Source organism: Nilaparvata lugens, chromosome 9, assembly GCF_014356525.2.
Source record: "Nilaparvata lugens isolate BPH chromosome 9, ASM1435652v1, whole genome shotgun sequence".
In the NCBI taxonomy this organism is placed as follows: Eukaryota; Metazoa; Arthropoda; class Insecta; order Hemiptera; family Delphacidae; genus Nilaparvata; species Nilaparvata lugens.
In genome coordinates, this window is record NC_052512.1 from 41,632,700 (window position 1) to 41,653,968 (window position 21,269).

The 21,269-nt window shown below is 35.6% G+C and overlaps 1 protein-coding gene across 1 annotated transcript in view; it reads left to right on the plus strand.

The window, feature by feature from the left end:
- Positions 1–21,269, plus strand: part of LOC111062848 (probable E3 ubiquitin-protein ligase HERC1) — a 121,345-nt gene that overhangs the window by 37,694 nt on the left and 62,382 nt on the right. The window contains exons 12-16 of the mRNA XM_039435890.1: positions 842–1,174; positions 5,061–5,211; positions 8,228–8,383; positions 15,399–15,690; positions 19,697–19,864. Of these exons, the coding sequence (XP_039291824.1) occupies positions 842–1,174; positions 5,061–5,211; positions 8,228–8,383; positions 15,399–15,690; positions 19,697–19,864 (1,100 nt within the window). The remainder of the gene's footprint in view (positions 1–841; positions 1,175–5,060; positions 5,212–8,227; positions 8,384–15,398; positions 15,691–19,696; positions 19,865–21,269) is intronic.

The window sequence follows — 21,269 nt, forward strand, 5'->3', positions numbered from 1 at the left end:
TCTCATCTCCCAATTAACGGAATGACTTGAAATTTGGAACTTAAGGTCCTTTCACTATAAGGATCCGACACGAACAATTTCGATCAAATGCAATTCAAGATGGCGGCTAAAATGGCGGAAATGTTGTCAAAAACAGGGTTTTTCGAGATTTTCTCGAAAACGGCTCCAACGATTTTGATCAAATTTATACCTGAAATAGTCATTGATAAGCTCTATCAACTGCCACAAGTCTCATATCTGTAAAAATTCCAGGAGCTCCGCCCCATCTATGCAAAGTTCGATTTTCGACTCCCAATTATTAGGCTTCAGATAGAATTTAAACAAAAAATTTTGAGTGGAAAAGATTAAGCATAAAAATCTCTACAATTAATGTTCAGTAACATTTTCATCTAAAATTGAAAATAAGCTTGAAATTTGAGAAAATGTTATTATTTCATTTGCAAACTGTTGATTCTATTAAATCATTCACTATGAAGAGATAGCAGACTTCGTGTGTCTGCAGCGCTATTGTCCTGTCACCAGCTGTCTCAGATCTTAGAATAGTAGATTTGATATGTGCGGGAACACTAGCGTCAGGTGATCAATTTTCATAACGGCAAGGAAAGTTGTGTGAGTGCGCCACACCGGATTTTTCATTTTTGTTTGTTATATTTTCTATAATAAACTCCCTTCTTCTGGGGGTACCAGGACGTAGCAAAAAAGAAAAAAAATATCATTATTATTATAGTATTTTATTCGCATTACTTCAGTTCATCTCATTTGTGTATGCTAAATGAAATCCTGATTTAATTCACTCACCCTGTATATATTCATTAATTGACTGATTTTGTTGGTTTCACAGGCCCGTAATAACATGGCATCGACCATTTTGTGTGGATATGAGCCAGGAGTCGTTTGCACTGATTGCCGCCTTCATTCGACGACACTGCGATGGCTTCATGGCGGCCGAGGAGAAGGTGGTGGGAGGGGTGAAGGATGAGAAGAAAGAAGAGGAGAAGAAAGAAGAGAAGAAAGAGGAGGCATCTCCTCCTCTCAGCAACAGCGAACAAAGAGAGCAGTTTGTGCTGCTCTGCTTGAGACTGTTGTCGGCCCATCTCTCATTGGCGCTCTCTAGCGGAAATCATCAGAAGATACTTGGCGACCAGGCGACAGCGTTGCGCTATCTCTTGTTCAGGTAGATAGATAGATAGATAGATACATATATATTACGTCTGGTTGGCCTCAATGGCGTCAGACAAGTCAAAGTGCTAGCAAAAAGCGAGACACCATTAATTTTTCATGAAATTTATATCTAGTATATGATTACCATTCGTCTTTGACTCTATTACAGTAGTCAAAATAGTCCTTCAGACTATAAAAGCACTCCTCCTTTAGAAATAATTTCAACTTCGTTTAATAGTATATTTCGCACCTAGAGCAGAAAATGAGATTTTTCCGGCTGAAATCGGTTTTCAAGTCCAAGGACTAGAAAAGATTGAGAGGCGGAAAAACAACTAGTGTTTTGATTAGTGTAGGAGCCCTACCTGTGCTGACGTAACACGAATGCATTACGGCTTTGTTTACGGAGGTAGTGGTTCATGTGTGTGGGACTGTGTCAAAATTATGACTCAGCTGTTGAACTTTTGTAATCTCAGGTACTATTAGTGCCGGTTGCGAAAAAGCCAGGTTATTTTCAATATTTTCAATCCTGATTAATTCCAGTAGATCCATCTCTTTGAAATGGTCTTCTCTGATTTGGTTCACGTGAAATTAATCAGGATTAAAATTTAACCTGCTTTTGTGCAACCGGGTCTTTGTGAGGAAAATTATTGTATTCCTCTGGTAATTAATCTCAATTTACTGTGATTAGATAGAATATTTCTGTATGAACTATGAATGTTATTATAATTTCTTCTTTCTTAATAATTTTTGTATGCTTTTGTACTCCAGAGCGAAGCTCGGTCCCCGGATATTATATTTATAGTTGATACAGGAAAGTACTATAACAGAGAAACAACAGCGTAAAACAAACTTACGCTATTGTTTCTCTATGGTACTATCTAAACACAGTGGATTGAAATTAATTCCGAGTGGAATGCAAAAATCTCTCACAAAGGCCCGGTTTCACTGAAGCCAATTAAATTTTAAGCTTTTCAGCTTGAAAGTTAATTCAAAGTTCAGATTTTTTGGGATGAGTTTCGTTTTTGTCCTGTTCATTTTAGATTAATAATACTCAAATTCTAAACTGTTAGTTTTCCTTCGTCTTGGAATGCAAATAGATTTGATATAAAACTTTTTGTGTAGGCTTGTTGAGAAACTTTTTTCATTTAATAAATGTGAAAGATTCAAAACATCAACTTTTTTAGCAGAAAATAAGAATGTAAAAGATTCATAACATAACTCTTTTTGGGTCTGCAGTATCCTATTATATTAAGCGAACAGTATCTGTATTTTTATATCTGGTTATTTATGTTCAACGGATCTCGAAAACGGCTCTAACGATTTCCACGAAATTTGGAAGAAAGTAGGTTTATGATATTAAAATTCGATCGCACTAGGTCTCATCCTTGGGAAAACTCGCTGAACGACATTAAAAGGATTATTCATCCTTGGCTGAAACAGCTGTGACTCTCGTCGTCTGTGGATAGTAAAAAGTAAGCGAGTGATTCTGTGAAAAATCAAAAAATCGCATCCCCGAAATTCATAAGATGACGTATAGCCAGCTGTGAAATATAAACACGATCATTTTAGAGAATTGTGTTCTGTTTATCGATAGTAATATCGGTGCTGTAAACCGGGCACCGTACGAATTAAAACCTGACATGTAGGCTATGAAAGCCTCATTCGTTTTCGGTAACGAACCGAACCGAACCGAATGAAACCGAATGCGTGTGAAGCTAGCCTAATACTACCCGTTCAAAAACATCGAACATCTTGAAAATAATTGTATCTTTCCATCAACGTTGTAGACAGTTGCAGCCAGACCTGATAACAGCGCTCACACTCACATTCCGGGACAACACGTCACGGTACGATAGGACTATGTTTATTTAGGATTTTTTCCAGACTTTTGAAATTGATTAATTATTTATTAACTTTTGAGAAACCTTGCAAAAGGTCAATGTAACTTACTGAGCGCGAGGTCTACTGTTCACAGAACTACTAATATAATATAATTAATAACGGGGCACCGAGCTTCGCTCGTTATTTATTTATTGACTTTTGATAAACCGAACACAATTCTTTAAAATGATTGGGGAAGTACTAACAGGCACAGCCCAAAACTGTTTCTTTCCCGAATTTTGATTTATACACTATAAATAGTCCAGAAAGTAGGTTATGTTCCATACACTTGAATTCAGGTTCAATTTTCTGTTCAAACATTTGAAAACAAAAAATTATAATTTAGATTATATACAAACCAAATTGAATAACAAAATAACACTCACTAATCACTTGGAATTGTCAAATAATGATCAACTTCGAAAATTATGATATACTCTAGTTTAGGAGGATTATCATGTCATGTCAACAAATCAGATTATGTTGATCAAATCGATTAAATTGTCTAGCTACATAAAATCTCTCGCTGATTGATTATGATTACACAGCTGGAAATAATTCTGTATCTCTCCCACACAGGCACACGCATCTTCTGTTATCGAGAGACGACTAAATTATCATCTGTTTTCCAAGGATGAATTATCCTTTTAATGTCGTTCAGCGAGTTCTCCAAAGAATGAGACCTAGTGCAATCGAATCTTTATATCATAAATCTACTATGTTCCAAATTTCGTGAAAATCGTTAGAGCCGTTTTCGAGATCCGTAAAACATAAATAACCAGATATAAAAATAGCCAGATATAAAATAACCAGATATATACAGAAATTGCTCGCTCAATATAATAGGATATAAATAAATCGGTGCCCCGATATTTTGTTTTTGAAAGAGGAACAGTTTTTGGCAAAAGTTCATTGTCTTTCCTTAGTCTACACCTTTTCCAATTTTATTTGAGAAAGTATCAATTGTATTTGAGAATAGTCACTTGTAATTGAGAGAATGTCAGATGTAAATGAGAATAGTCAATTTTATTTGGGAAGTCATCACACTTAATGAGAATAGTGAATTGTATTTGAGAAATCGTCAAATGTAAATGAGAAGATATCAATTGAAAATGAGAAAATTTTCCAATTGACATGCCGTGACTCTTCTGTAGCCTATATTACAGGTTTTATTTGAGCAGGAAGGATACTGTACTACGTACACAGTATTCCAATTACTACCATAGGCTTTGCATGTGTGAAAATTATTATTTTTCAATGGTGAAAGTATTTCCCCTGTACTGTTTACGAATAATTAATTGATAAGTATTATTTCTATGTATGTATTGGCAAAGCGGCTTTTGTCTCCAAACAATTTGTGAAACATTGCACTTGATGAAGATCAAATTCTCTGTTTACGGCGCAATTGAACTTCATCATCAATCAATTGAATCTCTTGATCAAACAATTCGGCAGCTCTTCGATGGATTTTGGGGCTTAAAAATAATGTTTCATTAAAAAAATTTAACGTTTTATTGGAATATTAAATATATTATCATATCATTTTGTATGAGTGCAGTTATGAAAAAATATATGTACTGGAAGTACTGTTTTTTTCAAATCATTTCCCAATTACAACTGACAACTTCTAGATTTCAAATCGTATGTTCTCAAATTGAATTGATACTTTCTCAAATAAAATTCACTATTCTCAATTACAAGTGATGACTTCTCAAATCCAATTGACTATTCTCATTTACATCTGACGTATACTCAAATACAAATGACTATTCTCAATTACAATTGATACTTTCTCGAATACAGTTGGAAAAGGTGTCGCTTAATATAATAGGATATAAATAAATCGGTGACCCGATATTTCGTTTTTGAAAGAGGAACAGTTTTCGGCAAAAATTCATTGTCTTTCCTTAGTCTAGTGATCTTTCCTCAGTCAAAAATCTAGTGCCTTTCCTCAAGTTTATTATAAAATTAGAGAAATAACCATATTTTGACAAGTTTTCTCGTTGATTTGTTGGCAGACTTGTGGACATAGTTCTACCACCCAGCATTGAAGTGGCGGTCACGGAGTGTTTGGCTATAGGAGCTCCAATGCTTCTGCCTTCAATCAAGGAACGGCTAGCCCTATTGGACTCTCTTCTATCCCAGGAGAATTCTCTGACAAAAGGCCAGGTAAGATATTTGGCTTTCCATTAGTACCAGATCCTTCAAAGCATTTTAAAAGCATAGTCTGGGTCCTGTAGCTTTGCCTATCGGCGGAGGGCCACTATAGTGCAGTCCACGTTATAATGACAGTATTTGATCAAATTTGGTTTTGCTATTCCTTTCTATCATTCGACAAAGCCAGTGGTACTATCCTTTTCTAGGTCCACAACGGTGCCAATTATGTTTTTGACAGTGGAGAAATATAATTAATTAATGCAGTGAATCGGCATCGCTATTCTTCTATCTTTATCCACTGTCATTATAACGTGGACCTCACTATAGACTACAATACTATCCGTTCAAAAACATCAAACATTTTTGAAAATGTATCTTTCAATAAGCAACAGATGGTCTTTTGTATCTTCTCAAAAGCAACGTGTTGCATCCGACAAGATACAACTCTTGGAGTTACGTTCTTTTAACACAACACAGTTTACAGTTCGGTTGGCTAAAAATAAACTTTTTACTGGTGATATGTTTTAAAGTTTTTCGATTTGTATACTATCAAGCTATCAAATTGAAAAAGTTTTCTCAGGAAAATATTTTTTTCCGATCATTACCTTTTGAGATATGAGCGCCTAAAATTTAAATTTTTTGGACAACATTTCTAATTCGGTATGAGATAAATCCATGAGATTTAGAGGATGGATTCTTCATAGTATTGTTGATCTAGTGAAGCAAAGATTTTCTCAAAATATCAATTTTTGAGAAAGCTATACAATTTACCAAAAATAACTTTTAGTTGAGTAATTTTTGGTAATTTGAATAACTTTCTAAAAAATTGATATTTTCAGAAAATTTTTGTTTTACTAGATCAACAATACCATGGAGAATCTATCCTTCAAATCTCATGGATTTATCTCTTACCGAATTGAAATGTTCTGTCCCAAAAATTTAAACTTCAGGCGCTCATATCTCAAAAAGTAATGATCGGGAAAACATGTTTTCCTGAGAAAACCTTTTCATTTTGATAGCTTGATGATATACAAATCGAAAAACTTTGAAAAATATCACCAGTAGAAAGATTATTTTTAGCCTTTGCACAGCCTTAATGGACTTGGTCTGCTTTCTCTCCACAGAGATATTCCAGTAAGTGATGATGAAGTTATAAATGCGTTTGCAAGTATGGCGAAACGCTTGGATTGAATGAAAAAGACTAAGAAATTGTCAAAAAACCACTGATTTATTGATAATTAGAAAGACCGGTTTCGGTTATTACACCATTGTCAATTTCTGATTTGACAATTTCTTAGTCTTTTTCATTCAATATGAATAATTACCACAATATCAACTTGTCAACTACACAAAAAAAAAACTTGGACTTTAAATGTATTTTTAAATAGGCTAGGTTAGTTTTATTTAAGACTTTCTTTTCAAGCATTAAGACAAAATTTGTTTATTCAACATATATGCTATTCACTTGCATTCAGAATATTGCAATTTTAACAAAAAATGTTAATAAAAAGGAAACTTTGTACCAATCATGTATTTTATCATACCTTTCTAAGTTATTAACAGAATATTATTTAGACCTAGAATATTCTTTCCCTTGGGAAATGAGCCACTTTCCTATCCAGTTATTTTAGTGCTAGAATAGTTGAAAATGTGATTTTAGACACCTGATTTGGAAACAAATTTCCGGGGGAGAGCCCCCGGACCCCCCGGTTCCTGGGGGGTATTCCATACCCACCCCTTACCCCCGGGTATCATCGGCCCACTGTAAGGAGCTTTAATTTTAAACCGAACCTTAGAGGCTGCTTGACAAGGTATCATACACAAAAACAGTTTCTGTATAAAACATAATGGCCCATATGAATAAAACCAGAGCAAATGCTCATGAGCAAGAGCATGGAGCATAAGGTTTTGCTCATGAGCAAAATGTAGAAGCGAAAGCATTTGCTCATTTTTATATGAATAAGCTTTACCTTATACTCTTACCTTATGCTCTTGAACTCTGGAGCAAATGCTCACGTATTTTAAAGATTTTTCATCAGCTGATTCGCTTTTGTAGCCTTACGTTGGTTTTATAGCTCACGGAAGCGCTAAATATGCAAGTAGGGGGCACCGCTTGTGTTTGCGTCGTCTGCTCTGTTTTCTATTTATGAATAGTTTTAGGTTAGTTGAGTTTAGAATTTTGAAATAATAGCGTCTCTATAATAATCTTCAGCATAATCTTATAATATTAATAGCCTTCTTATAATCGTCTACACTCTCATCTTCTTAAATGCCTATCTCCTATTTTGTGATGGCTATCTATAAATCAGGCTATCTTTAGTATTTATTCTTTTGTAGGAATAATGGTGATATATATCATGGTTGAATCTAAAAAGAGTTTTATAGTTCTCAACTATTGGTTGTGATCGTATCTGGTATAGTTTCCTCTTCCTCATACAAATTAGTTGAGCCATTTCACTATGAGCAAAAGATGATAAGCTGCTCTAGACTAGACTCATCTTTTTTGAAGCATTTGCTTCAAAAGTTGAGCAAATGCTCTATAGTGAGGCCCACTTTATAATGTCAGTATTTGATCAACTTTGGTTTTGCTATCCTTGTCTATCATTCGACAAAGCTGGTGATACTATCCTTTTCTAGGTCCACAACGGTGCCAATTATGTTTTTGACAGTGTAGAAATATAATTAATTAATGCAGAGAATCGGCAACGCTATTGTTCTATTTTTATCCACTGTCATTATAACGTGGACCTCACTATAGTTTATTCATACAATTTTGAGTATAAGCTTTTACTTTTGAGCAAATGCTCAAACTATTTTTTTTATGAGCATGAGCAAAAGGTTTTGCTCACGTTTATTCATAGAAAATGAAACAAATGCTCCATATTTTAGAAGTATAAGCAAATGCTCAGCTTTATTCATATGGCCCATTAAAACCGTTTGAAAAACATAACAGTTTATAAAACAGTTTAATGAAACAGTTTCTGTAGTTCCATAATTTCTCATTGATTTGTTGTCTGTCAATTTCTAGAAAATGCTTTTAAGCGTGATTGTGAAAAGTCTAGAGGACCACCAGACTCTGGCTTCATTGTGGGGCGACGAGGCTCATAGCTGCGGTGAGGCGTTGGAGGCATTAATGATCGAATCCCTCATGGATACATTGCTGGCCAACAGGACAAAGCACACGGTGAGCTGACCTTTATCAAATCAATCTATATAAATAAAAATCGAGCCTCAAATTTTGACAGATGTCAAAATTTGGCAAGTCTTTCTTTTTGCGGATGATACCAAAAGGATTGTGACTGGAACATGGGAAGAAGCTGTCCAGAGGACTGAAGAGACTATTAATCAAATGAACATCTGGTTTCAAGCTAACGGTCTTTGTTTGAATATAAACAAATAGTTATTTGTATATCTAGAGTGAAAAGTAAGACTTTTTCTCCCTGTGGGAAAAAGTTTGAAGCCCGAGGTGAAGCCGAATGCAAAAATTTTCCTGAGGAAGAAAAAGTATTTTTCCTACAGATACCTTGAAAAGCGACCATTTGTGCACTGATTGCAGGCCGCAAAGAATCACTTTTCCGCACTAGTGCGCAAAGTGAGTACTATGCATACTCCAGATTTGTAGCATGACAACGCAAAATAGTTAGTAGGTTATATGGAGCACCAGTGCAGCAAAATCAAAATTAAGTTGGTAACTGCACTCATAGTGAGGCCCACGTTATAATGGCAGTGGAGAACAGCGTTGCCTTGCCATTATGTGCCTTCATTATAGTCATTTCAATGCTTACATAAGATAAACCCCCTTCAAGCAGTCAGATAAATTTTCAATTGAATTACTAATCATTATAATTCAATTATTATTATTCAATTTTAAATAAATTAAGGCTCTTATTAATAATAAAATTACACAGAAAACATTTGATAGATTTCAGGGAATTTCACCCATAATTACCCACTTTTCATATTCAATGGTAACTGTAGGAAAAATTTAATGTGAAATACGTGCGCAAAGTTCGTTTGCTGCACTCAAGAAACCATTCCGCCCTCGCCTTCGGCTCGGGCGTAAACGTTTCTTTTGGTGCAGCAAACTGTCACTTTGCGCTCTAGTTGCACAAATAACTATTTCGCTCGTGATGTACACAACATTTTTCCTCCATCTACATTTTGTTTATAAAAACTGCAAATAAAATCATTTTAATAACTTACGTATTGGTGACAATGTTTCCTAACAACATAATCTAAAATCTAAAACCTAAAAACCGGTCGGCTGATTGGCACTGCCGATTGCACTATCTATCGGCAAAAGTTGTAAAAATTATATCAGCTGAGCGGCTACCAAAAATGGCTGACTCCAGATCATGCGTTTCCGATTTGAATTGCAGATCAAAAATATTTGTTGGCTGGTATTTTGAATAGAATAAGATATTTTTAAAATTGTATAATTTTTTATCGTCTACTAATATTAAGAATATAATATCATACAAACATATATTTCATGAGTTGATCAAATTTCTTGTTGTGTTATTGAATTCAGTTGACTCAAAGACAGACACCTCTATTACGCTTTCTCATCTGAGCTCAGACCTTCTAACCTATTACAATGTGAGTTTTTGAAATAGAGATGCTTCCCATGTTATTTAAATGGAGTCACTTTTCCTCCCTAGGGAGTTTTTCTGTTTTTTACTACCGAGAGCGAAAAAGTGTCACTTCACTTTTCCTCCCTAGGGAGTTTTTCTGTTTTTTACTACCGAGAGCGAAAAAGTGACACTTTAGTATTATGTATCAGGGAGTAAAGTAAGTACTTTAGACAGTAATTGGAGGAAAACTAAATTATTGGATTTCAAGTTGACTGAGACCAGTAAGTTAAGTGGCACAATCAGCCAAAAGATGGATGAGATTGTTCAGGATGAAGTCTGCTTTTTGGGAGTCAGAATCAGAAACTGTCTCAAGTGGATCACATTCTGAACAAACTCTCAAGTGTCTGCTTCTCGTTGAAAGTGCTGAAGAATGTAGTTGGAACAAAAGCACTATTGAATGTCTTCCATGGCTATTTAATGTCGATAATTCAATATAGCATAATGTTCTGGGGTAGTGAAAAAAATAATCTCAATTCTGTCTTCAAAAAGCAAAAAAAAAGCCCTCAGAATTGTCGACAACTTGAAGCCTTATGAATCTTGTAATAGTATATTTCGCACCTAGGGCCGAAAATGAGACTTTTCCGGCTCGAAATCGGTTTTCAAGTCCGAGGCCTAAGGCCGAGGACTAGAAAAGATTGAGAGCCGGAAAAACATATCTGCCCATGGTGAGAACGTTATTTTTCGCCACACAGAAAAATGAACAATATAAATATGAGAATAATTGTTTATTAGGCACTTACGAAAGCAAAACAGGAAGGTCATTGCTCTAGCAAATCTGAGGTAATCTGAATATCAGGAAATTGTCCAAGTAGTTTTATTTTTTATTCTGATTTGTCGAAATAACCTAAAAGATTATGTTCAATTATGTAAGAGGTTTAGTTTATACTTTTTACTCTTCCAAATGACAATAAGATGATATTATAAATGTTTTGATTCTTGAATAATAAACACAAATAATGAAAAGTTTTTTGATCTGCTGAAATTTCACACTTGAAATTTGGCCAATCTGAATGTCAACGTCAACAATGCTTGTTGTCGTTGACTTCGGAAGTTTAGGTTAGAAGTTCTATCCTACTCTGAAAATCGAATTTGAATAGTTTATAATATTTATATCTTATCTGTATTTTATTCGTCCAAATAAAATGATAGTATCTTATTGCAGAATGCTTATTCAATTCTATAAGCATAAACTGATTCCGTTTCATAAACCATTTGTAAACACGTTCACATCAAATCAGAATCAGCTGACTTCAAGGATATTTTACAGCCCTAGGGCCGTAAAACTTTTACCGGCCTGGTCAGAAAACAATCATTTTCGGCCTCCATATGACGCACGAAAACCAGCTCATTACATCCAAGTGGGGCGAAAAAACTCTTTCAGAAGACTTAGAATTTTAACAGTTCCTGCACTCTACTTCCTTGAAATTGCAACTATGATGAAGAGAAACGAGAAGATATTAAGAGAGTGTCATATCCATCATAGTTACAATACTAGAAACCAGATAGTTCATCTTCAGCACCCGCAACACAGAACCGCAAGCTTAGAGAAAGGGCCACATTATAGCGGATTGATTGATTGAGTACTTTATTTATGTAGATTACAATATATACTGGCTTATACACTTATATACAATTGCTCACAATACAGCAAAATTATAGATGAATTTACATAATATAGACTAAGAAAATAATTATTGAACTGTATATGATATGAAAAAGCAATTTGTAATATAATAACTATAGATAATAATCATATTGTTATGCATCTACATAAATTGGCGGAGCTTTGGACATATCAATGTCCATTCTTCGGAAAGAATATTAAAAATATCCTCCCCACTAACTCTCTACCAAAACGTTAATTTAATTTATTAAACTAAGGATTTATTTATTAATGGAAATTTTGTAAAAGTTTTAAAGATTAAGAGCTTATAACTCTCTTCCTATTGAAATAAAATGTATTGAGTGCCCAAAAAGGTTTAAGAATGCACTGAAAGCTAAATTGATCGATGCATCTCCGTACAGTGTAGAGGAAAGCTTCAACTGTTGGCGCGTGTAGGTATTTTTGCTAGCATATATTTTCAACTACTTTGTATGTTCTGATTTTCTTCTTTTTTTCTCTATTTTATGACTACTTTTTTTGAGTATTGTACTCAATACTTTTTGAGGTGTCATGTACTATCAAGCTTTGCTTGATTATGTAGTGTTACATGACGAAAATTAAACTAAACTAAACATAACTTTTTTATGTTTGAACCGAATTTGATGATTTTTTTAGTTGTGTTCGTTATGTTCATGACAAGGTTTATGGAAATTTATAATCCGACTTCAGGACTCTTTCCTACAGTCCTTCAAAGTTTACAGATAATCCTTATGTGAGATTTTGTGAGCTGGCCACACACAGAAACTAGTAGTTCTGTGAACAGTAGACCTCACGCAGTATTCACATCCACAAGTACCTGATTGAAACTCTAGACCTTATGGAAATACAGCAATAGACTGGCTTCTCCACACATCTGTGTAATCACTTGTCAGCTGATTTATGATGAATAATTCTATAGTCTGATTTTTACTTTCCTTGCCCTATTACCATAGGTAAGGGAATTATTGCTTTCCGAAAAAAATGAAGGTACCCCAATTTCTAAATTTCTATACGTTTTAAGGTACCCTGAGTCCAAAAATGTGGTTTTTGGGTATTGGTCTGTATGTGTGTGTGTGTGTGTGTGTGTGTGTGTGTGTGTGTGTGTGTATCTGTAAACACGATAACTCCATTCCCAATTAACCGATTGACTTGAAATTTTAAACTTAAGGTCCTTATACCATGAGGATCCGACAATAAGAAATTAAAAATTAAAAATTCAATTCAAAATGGCGGATGATGGCTAAAAAACCATGTTATTCACGGTTTTCTCGAAAACGGCTCTAACGATTTTCTTCAAATTTATACCAATTTATACCATGGATAGCTATTTATAAACCCTATCGAATGACATGAGTCTCAACTCTGGGAAAATTGCAGGAGCTCCGTAATATTCCTGAGAAGAATGAATTTTGTTAAATTTCTATCACGATTTTCTCAAAAATAACTTGACCGATTTTTTTCAAATTCATACTCTGTATAGTTATTTATCAACTAGCATGAGTCTCCTTTCTGGGAAACTAATGGGTGGTCCACCCCATCCTTGAGAAATGGACTTTGTAACCTCCTTCTCGTGCGTGAGGTAGGAAGGTAGAGCAGTTTATTCAAAAGAACACATGTCGATATTTTATTTGTAGAACAGCTGTTTTGACAACTTTTAAAAAATCCTCAAATTTCATAATTCAAACAAAGGAAAAAGTACTCTGAAAACAATTATATATACACACTAGCCGTCAGGCTCGCTTCGCTCGCCATATCCGTCTAGCCAGGGGGCTCCGCCCCCTGGACCCCCGACTGGATCGTCCAAGAATGAGATCAGCAGGCTCGCTTCGCTCGCCTGCATTTTTTCATTTTTATCATATTATAATAGGACAATCCAGTTGGGGGTCCAGACTAAACGTCTGGCTAAACAGTTATGGCGAGCGAAGCGAGCCTGACGGCTAGTAATATAATATTCCTAGGATTGAAGTAGCAGTGCCCAATCAATTTTTCCGCGATAAATTCATTTAAATCTTCAACTTGGTGCCAACCTAACAAAATCAACTCAACTTAATGCCAACCTGACAAAATTATTGATTTAGTTGCCAGTTAACAACTGTTTCGAAGAGGTACTCTATCTAGATTATAGTTCTATAGTAACATATGATATGGAAATTTCAATTCTAATTAAGAGATTGGGAGAAGAAGAATATACATGCTAAAAGACGAACTTTAAACCCTTAAAAACAACCCTTATAGTTAAAATATTCCAAAAGATTTCTTAGTGCGCCTCTAGAGGGCCAACTGAACATACCTACCAAATTTGAACGTTTTTGGTCCGGTAGATTTTTAGTTATGCGAGTGAGTGAGTGAGTGAGTGAGTGAGTCAGTCAGTCAGTCAGTCAGTCAGTCAGTGAGTGAGTGCCATTTCGCTTTTATATATATAGATATACAGAAGTCTGATAGTAGCTTGAAATATGTTGCCGCCAATCGTCATTATGTTATTCCCCTGAATGATTCTCTTTTAAGAATGGGGCTACAGTTCAATGAGCAAGGGAAGTTCTGTGAGTGTACCACACCAAATTTTTATGTTTGAACCGAATTTGATGATTTTTTTAGTTGTGTTCGTTATGTTCAGGACAAGGTTTATGGTTGTATTTATAATCTGACTTCAGGACTCTTTCCTCCAGTCATTCAAAGTTTACAGGTAATCCTTATGGGAGATTTTGTGAGCTGGCCACACACAGAAACTAGTTGACCGAGCGAAGTGAGGTCTAAGATTCAAGTCGACGGTTTGGCATTTCTCTTAATGTTTAAATGTTTGAATGTTTAAATGTTGCGCATTTACGGCGAAACGCGGCAATAGATTTTCATGAAATTTGACAGGTATGTTCCTTTTTTAATTGCGCGTCGACCTATTTACAAGGTTTTTGGAAATTTTGCATTTGAAGGATAATATAAAAGGAAAAAGTAGCCTCCTTCATACGTCAGTAAGAATCAGACTATAGAACTATTCATCATAAATCAGCTGGCAAGTGATAACACAGATGTGTGGAGAAGCCAGTCTATTGCTGTATTTCCATGAGGTCTATAGTTTCAATCCGGTACTTGTGGATGAGAATACTGCGTGAGGTCTACTGTTCACAGAACTACTAGTATAAAAGGAAAAAGGAGCCCCCTCATACGCCAATATTAGAGTAAAAGTCAGACTATAATTTTATTCATCATAAATCAGCTGGCAAGTGATAACACAGATGTGTGGAGAAGCCAGTCTATTGCTGTATTTCCATGAGGTCTATAGTTTCAATCCGGTACTTGTGGATGAGAATACTGCGTGAGGTCTACTGTTCACAGAACTACTAGTATAAAAGGAAAAAGGAGCCCCCTCATACGCCAATATTAGAGTAAAAGTCAGACTATAATTTTATTCATCATAAATCAGCTGACAAGTGATTAAATAGATGTGTGGAGAAGCCAGTCTATTGCTGTATTTCCATAAGGTCCAAAGACCTTAAAGATGCATAGACTCACATGCAGCGCTAGTGTCGTACTTGGAATTGAAATCCGCCATTGAGGGGGGCAACCCATAAGATTATTACATACCAATGCCACCAATGCCTTTGTGATCTATAGTATTACAAATATATAGTATATAAGATCTCGTGCTAAAATAAGGCCCCAATGGCGGCCTTCAATTTCAAGTAAGAGCTATCATTGGGAAGGCATAGGCATTGTGGGTCTATATCTATTTAAGGTCTTTGATAAGGTCTATAGTTTCAATCAGGTACTTGTGGATGAGAATACTGCGTGAGGTCTACTGTTCACAGAACCACTACGAATTTAGATTTAGTAATATTGACATGTCACCAGTCATATGAGTGAAACTCAAAAACTTGATGTAATGTGACAATGAATAATTAAAAAATAAATATTTGAAATGTTGGCAGATGTTGGAACTGAACGAGCTACTGCTACCGTCTCAACCGGAGGATGCAGCCAGCAGTTTACAAGGCACTTGTCAGGGCAGTCTGTTGCGACTGCTGCACTCGTTGCACAGCCATATGCTGGCGCATTGTGTGAGGTGCATCGAGCAAGAGAGAGAGGATGAGAGAGTAGGTGCTCTTCCCCCCTGTGCCCTCCTGCTCCGACGTCATGTGGCACTCTTGTTCTCTCACTGCGAGACACTACTGGCATCCGCCAACCACGTCGCTGCAACCAATCATTCGCACTGTCTGCATGGTACGTTTCAAAAATTAATAAATCCTAGAACAAATTGAAAACAAGTACTATATATATATAAAAGCGAAATGGCACTCACTCACTGACTGACTGACTGACTGACTCACTCACTCACTCACTCACTCGCATAACTAAAAATCTACCGGACCAAAAACGTTCAAATTTGGTAGGTATGTTCAGTTGGCCCTTTAGAGGCGCACTAAGAAATCTTTTGGCAATATTTTAACTCTAAGGGTTGTTTTTAAGGGTTTAAAGTTCGTCTTTTAGCATGTATATTCTTCTTCTCCCAATCTCTTAATTATAATTGAAATTTCCATATCATATGTTACTATAGAACTATAATCTAGATAGAGTACCTCTTCGAAACAGTTGTTAACTGGCAACTAAATTAATAATTTTGTCAGGTTGGCATTAAGTTGAGTTGACTTTGTTAGGTTGGCACCAAGTTGAAGATTTAAATGCATTTATCGCGGAAAAATTGATTGGGCACTGCTACTTCAATCCTGGGAATATTATATTACTAGCCGTCAGGCTCGCTTCGCTCGCCATATCCGTTTAGCCAGACGTTTAGTCTGGACCCCGACTGGATTGTCCTAACATATGATAGAAATGCTCAAATGAAAAATGCAGGCGAGCGAAGCGAGCCTGCTGATCTCATTCTTGGACGATCCAGTCGGGGGTCCAGGGGGCGGAGCCACCTGGCTAGACAGATATGGCGAGCGAAGCGAGCCTGACGGCTAGTACTATATATGAATGGTTAATAGAGCTGGAACAAAACAATCACAAATTGAATTAGATGTAGTGGTAATAGTGGACACCAATTTATTAACTTTATTATCTTACTAGCCGTCAGGCTCGCTTCGCTCGCCATATCCGTCTAGCCAGGGGGCTCCGCCCCCTGGACCCCCGTAAAAATCAGATCAGTGGGCTCGCTTCGCTCGCCATATCAGGCGATATAATATTCCCAGGAATAGCTCTGATTGGAGTAGCAGTGCCCAATCAATTTTTCCGCGATAAATGCATTTCAATCTTCAACTTGGTGCCAACCCAATAATAAAGTCAACTCAACTTAATGCCAACCTGACAAAATTATTATTAATTTAGTTACCAGTTAACAACTGTTTCGAAGAGGTACTCTCTCTAGATTATAGTTCTATATTAACATATGGTATGGACATTTTCCAATTATAATTAAGAGATTGGAATAAGAAGAATATACATGCTAAAAGACGAACTTTAAACCCTTAAAAACCATCCTTAGAGTTTAAATATTGCCAAAAGATTCCTTAGTGCGCCTCTAAAGGGCCAACTGAGAACATACCTACCAAATTTGAACGTTTTTGGTCCGGTAGATTTTTAGTTCTGCGAGTGAGTGAGTGAGTTAGTCAGTCAGTCAGTCAGTCAGTGAGTGCCATTTCGCTTTTATATATTATCTTATTGATCGAGCGAAGTGAGGTCTAAGATTCAAGTCGACGGTTTGGCATTTCTCTCAATGTTTAAATGTTTATATGTTGCGCATTTACGGCGAAACGCGGTAATAGATTTTCATGAAAATTAACAGTTATTTTCCTTTTTTAATTGCGCGTCGACGTATATACAAGTTTTTTTGGAAATTTTTCATTTCAAGGATGATATAAAAGGGAAAAGGAGCCTCCTTCATACGCCAATATTACAGTAAAAATCAGACTATAGAATTATTCCTCATAAATCAGCTGACAAGTGATTACACAGATGTGTGGAGAAGCCAGCCTATTGCTGTATTTCCATAAGGTCCATAGTTTCAATCAGGTACTTGTGGATGAGAAAACTACGTGAGGTCTACTGTTCACAGAACTACTAGTACTAGACCTCGCGCTCAGTAAGTTACATTGACCTGTTGTTATGTTCTGTTGTTATGTTTTCTCAAAAATTAATAAATAATATATGCATTTAAAATGTCTACAAATCCTACATGAATATAGAGCTTTTTGTCCTATCGTACCGTGACGTGTCGTCCCGGAATATGAGTGTGAGCACTGTTATCAGGTCTGGCTGCAACTGTCTACAACGTTGATGGAAAGATACACTTTTCAAGATGTTCGATGTTTTTGAACGGGTAGTATTAAAGTCCACTAGACAGCTGATTTATGATGAATAATTCTATAGTCTGATTTTTACCGTAATATTGGCGTATGAAGGAGGCTCCTTTTTCCTTTTATATTATCCTTGAAATGCAAAATTTCCAAAAACCTTGTATATACGTCGACGCGCAATTTTTAAAAGGAACATACTTGTCAAATTTCATGAAAATCTATTACCGCGTTTCGCCGTAAATGCGAAACATAAAAACATATAAACATTCAAACATTAAGAGAAATGCCAAACCGTCGACTTGAATCTTAGTCCTCACTTCGCTCGGTCAATTATATCACATAGAAGATAAATATCACAGATTGAATTACATATCACATATCATTTCTCTTATCTCTAAAGACTTCACAATGTAAAGAAAATTCTTCTGACAGAAAATCTTCTCTTCTATGTGATATAATATAAGATAGGTTAATCATTGGTGTCCACTAATATAATAATATATAATATATATAATATATATATAATCAAGGTTAATCATTGGTGTCCACTATTACCACTACTTCTAATTCAATTTGTGATTGTTTATTTCCAGCTCTATTAACCATTCATATATAGTACTTGTTTTCAATTTGTTTCCTTATCTATTCTATAAGTATATTAAAAAATGTAGTTCTTGTAAGATGTTGTGACATTTTAACATGCACAAGAGAATATCTCATAAAATAAGCTTAACTCTATTCGTATGTTTTTCATGAACAAATAAAGTCTTTCTAATTATCAATAAATCAGTGGTTTTTTGACAATTTCTTAGTCTTTTTCATTCAATATGAATAATTACCACAATATCAACTTCTCAACTACACAAAAAGTGAAACTAGCAAGTCAAGCTGAACAAGTGAAGTTATATTTTAAATTGAAACTCAAGTATGGAGTAGCAGAAAGGAACATTTTCTTCAATAGACAATGCTTGAAAATTAAAGTTATACCAAAGTATGTGGCAATAGCAACCAACAACACTTCTACTATTGCACAGAAGAGCTTAAAAACCGCCCAGAAATTCACTTTCTGTGTAGTTGAGAAGTTGATATTGTGCTAATTATTCATATTGAATGAAAAAGACTATGAAATTGTCAAAAACCACACATTTATTGATACTTAGAAAGACCGGCTTTGGTTATTACACTATTGTTAATCTCTGATAAACTAAAACTAAATACAAGAGCAGCAGAATTTATACTAGTAGGCGAGTACTGCTATTGGTCGAGGGCATGAAAGCCTGCCATAAAATCGGGAATCGAACTTTGCAGAACATTTGATAACAAATAATCACAAGTTCACAATTAAGGAGAATGTTGAGTTTCTGCATGTTAATAACAAAGGCAGATCTTTGAATATTCTAGAGGCTTTAGAAATAACAAGAGTAATTAAGGAAAATTCCCAGTATAGTTTGAATGACCAGATTCATTTCAACCAATACAACACTACGAATTTAGTTTTATCATAAAATTGTAAGCATACATTAGTCAATAGTTTTTCCATTTACATATTTGTTTTATTATCTTTCACACTTGTTTTCTTGGCTCTTATTTTGTACTGGAAGTAATTTTATTATGGCAATTCTGTTGCTTAAGCCGCCATTTTGTCACACCGTTGAGTGGGAGGAGACTGTCTAGCTGGACCAATGGCAGGCGTTCATGCCCTCGATTAATAGCAGTACTCGCCTACTAGTATAAATTCTGCTGCTCTTGTTTTTAGTTTTAGTTTATCAGAGATTGACAATGGTGTAATAACCGAAACCGGTCTTTTTAAGTATCAATAAATCTGTGGTTTTTGACAATTTCTTAGTCTTTTTCATTCAATCTGAAAAGCTTTTTTTGACAATTTCTTAGTCTTTTTCATTCAAAACAAATAAAGTAATTGCAATGACTTTCAGATATCCTGTACAACTCGGTGGCTGGTGCTCTATTGTCCAACATGGCGCATTCTCTGCTCCTGTTGCCAAGTGGCATTGTGCAGCCGAATGTGGCAGCCATGCTCTCCCTGCTTCGACTCCTCCAGCAGCTCACAAAGGCACCACACATCGACAGTCGACTATCTTCACGTAAATAATTATGTTTATTTATTTATTCACATTCGTCACATGGTACATCAAATTCTGAGTATCATTCAAATGACTGGTGACATGTCAAAACAATTCCTATAATCAGTTGTATACTTAAGCCGTTCTCCTGGTGACAAATGATTTTGTCGGAGAAGGCTTAGTTGTTGAAATTGTTTATCTGATCAATAATGTGATCCTAATTCTAGTGGTTTGAGGGTCTTGGAATTGAAAACATAGATATGCGGTTGACTGACTGCTCTTATAATAATGAGAATAATATAGAGAATATTACAAAATACATCTTTACATGGATAATCTAATAACCAATCTGTCTTTAAGAGACCAACATAACATGTCTTTAAGAGATAAAATACTCATGTCTTTAAGAGACCAAATACTCATGTCTATAAGAGACCAAATACAATGTCTTTAAGAGACCAGATACTCCTGTCTTTAAGAGACCGGATACACATGTCTTTAAGAGACCAAATACAATACGTCTTTAAGAGACCATATATACGGGGGCACATCTGATATTGTAGTGGGGGTATCAAGTACTTATCTAAGATCTGTCGTCCTCGAGTCCGGTGTCCAAAGGGTGATGGATGAGGATGAAGGGTGATGGCCTCCAGGCATCGGGCTAGTGGCGTCAGATCGAAGATCGTCTTTCAGCCCCGCACGGCAAGGTCAGATGTCCGATATCACCGGCCATCTCGGTCGGCGAATTCGTAAGCCCTCGTTTGACAGCAATGCATATTTACAACACGATCCTCGAATGAGTATTCAAGAATACACACACACACACACACACACACAAAAAAAATAACCCTTAAATGGGTTTTCGACTGTCACTAATCCATAGCCTACAATAATAATAAAGTGCAGCAGTCAACCGCTTTGAATTAAATAAAATACTTCATAGATAAGTTATTGAAGAAAAGATAAGCGATTAAAAACTGATGGAATACATGATTCCCGATTATATAATTTTAGTTTCCAGGAGAGAACAAAAAACAAGACGAATATGTCATGATTAAATCAGCTCAGAAAATAATGTCTGTACTCTACATAATCTAAAATCGGTCTCTCGTCCAGGTCTCCAACTCGACCGAATCAGGCTCAAAAATAGGTATCAGGGCTGGCAATGTAGCCAATAGAAAATTACCAATTTCAAAGGACGTGGTGGGGACAATAATAAATTTCCCTCAATAGAACGAGAAAGGAATACAACTAACAAAGACAGAATACAGGAAAATTCCCTCAGTCAAAGTAGAAGACTCAGCAATAGAATGGACGTTCAACTGATTTTTTATGATGATTTTGCGTCTACAACAATTCTAAGTACTCTAGGAAAACGTTGGAAAACAATAGAGGAAATATTAGAATTTAATTACATAATGCGCGG